This window comes from Austrofundulus limnaeus, unplaced genomic scaffold (genome assembly GCF_001266775.1).
Source record: "Austrofundulus limnaeus strain Quisiro unplaced genomic scaffold, Austrofundulus_limnaeus-1.0 Scaffold4511, whole genome shotgun sequence".
NCBI lineage: Eukaryota > Metazoa > Chordata > Actinopteri > Cyprinodontiformes > Rivulidae > Austrofundulus > Austrofundulus limnaeus.
Genome location: NW_013956913.1, coordinates 1,385 through 2,386, shown reverse-complemented (window position 1 = coordinate 2,386; position 1,002 = coordinate 1,385). Strand labels below are relative to the sequence as shown.

Below are 1,002 nucleotides of genomic sequence, written 5' to 3'. Positions count from 1 at the left end.
TTAATAGTCCTTGGGGTCAAAAAAATAAAAATAAAATAAAATAAAAAATAATAAAAATAAAAATAAAAAATCAACCATGACAAAATATTACAACAAATGTGTCAATAAAGTCATAGCAATCCCCATGCATAAACGCAAGGATTTGTCCTAGAAATGTCTGCCATAGGGCAAACATTCAAACAGAGTCAGGGATCACCGCATTTTTTAGCTTTTTCTCAACAAAATCCATGGCGAGCGACGGGTCTTCAAACCTCTGGACTTGTCCATTTGGAAGAGTAATCCGTAGAATTGCTGGGTAGAAAAGACCAAATTTGACACCTGGACAGCAGCGCAGCTCCTTTTTAACTTTAGTAAAGGCAGTTCGTTTTTTGGCCACAGCAGCAGTGAAATCCGGGAAAACAGAAATCCGCCTCCCATTATAAATCAGAGGAGATGCTTCACTAGCCTTACGCAGGATTTCGTTGCGTTGTTGAAACATATTCACTCTGGCGACAAAGGGACATGGGGGTTCCCCGGCCGTAGGTTTAGCACGGAGGGTCCGGTGGGCCCTGTCCAGCGCGGGTTTGTAGGATAAACCGAGTAAATCCTGAAGTAAAGTAGCCACAAAATCCGTCGGGCCGCTTCCCTCAGATCCTTCAGGCACACCGACTACCCGTACATTATTCAGTCTCGACCGCCCTTCTAAGTCCTCACATTTCTTCGATATGAACTCCACCATATCCTTTAGCGAAGCAACTGTAGCTCCAAGGGTTGTTAGCTTGTCATCGCGGTCAGTAGCAGAGCGCTCAAGGTCCGCAATAGCTTGTTCGTGTGAGGTAACTTTAGCTTCCAGCGGAGCAAGAGCAGACGTAATCTCCCTTCTCACAGCCCCGGATACAATTTCGTCAAATTTACTCACAAGATCTGAGCGCACACCCTCCAGCATCTCCTCCATACACTTTAGCAGACGCTCATTAGCATCGAGTACTGGAGCAGCTTCAGGCTCAGGCGACAGGCGTGGTT

At 45.7% G+C, this 1,002-nt stretch overlaps 1 protein-coding gene across 1 annotated transcript; it reads right to left on the bottom strand.

The window, feature by feature from the left end:
• Nucleotides 1-32: 32 nt before the first annotated feature.
• On the bottom strand, nt 33-1,002 carry LOC106512146 (uncharacterized; the record flags this gene model as incomplete). Its single annotated transcript, XM_014000825.1, is given in 1 exon segment — nt 33-1,002. A coding segment is annotated over 1 exon segment (827 nt), but the record flags the coding sequence as incomplete, so codon positions are not given.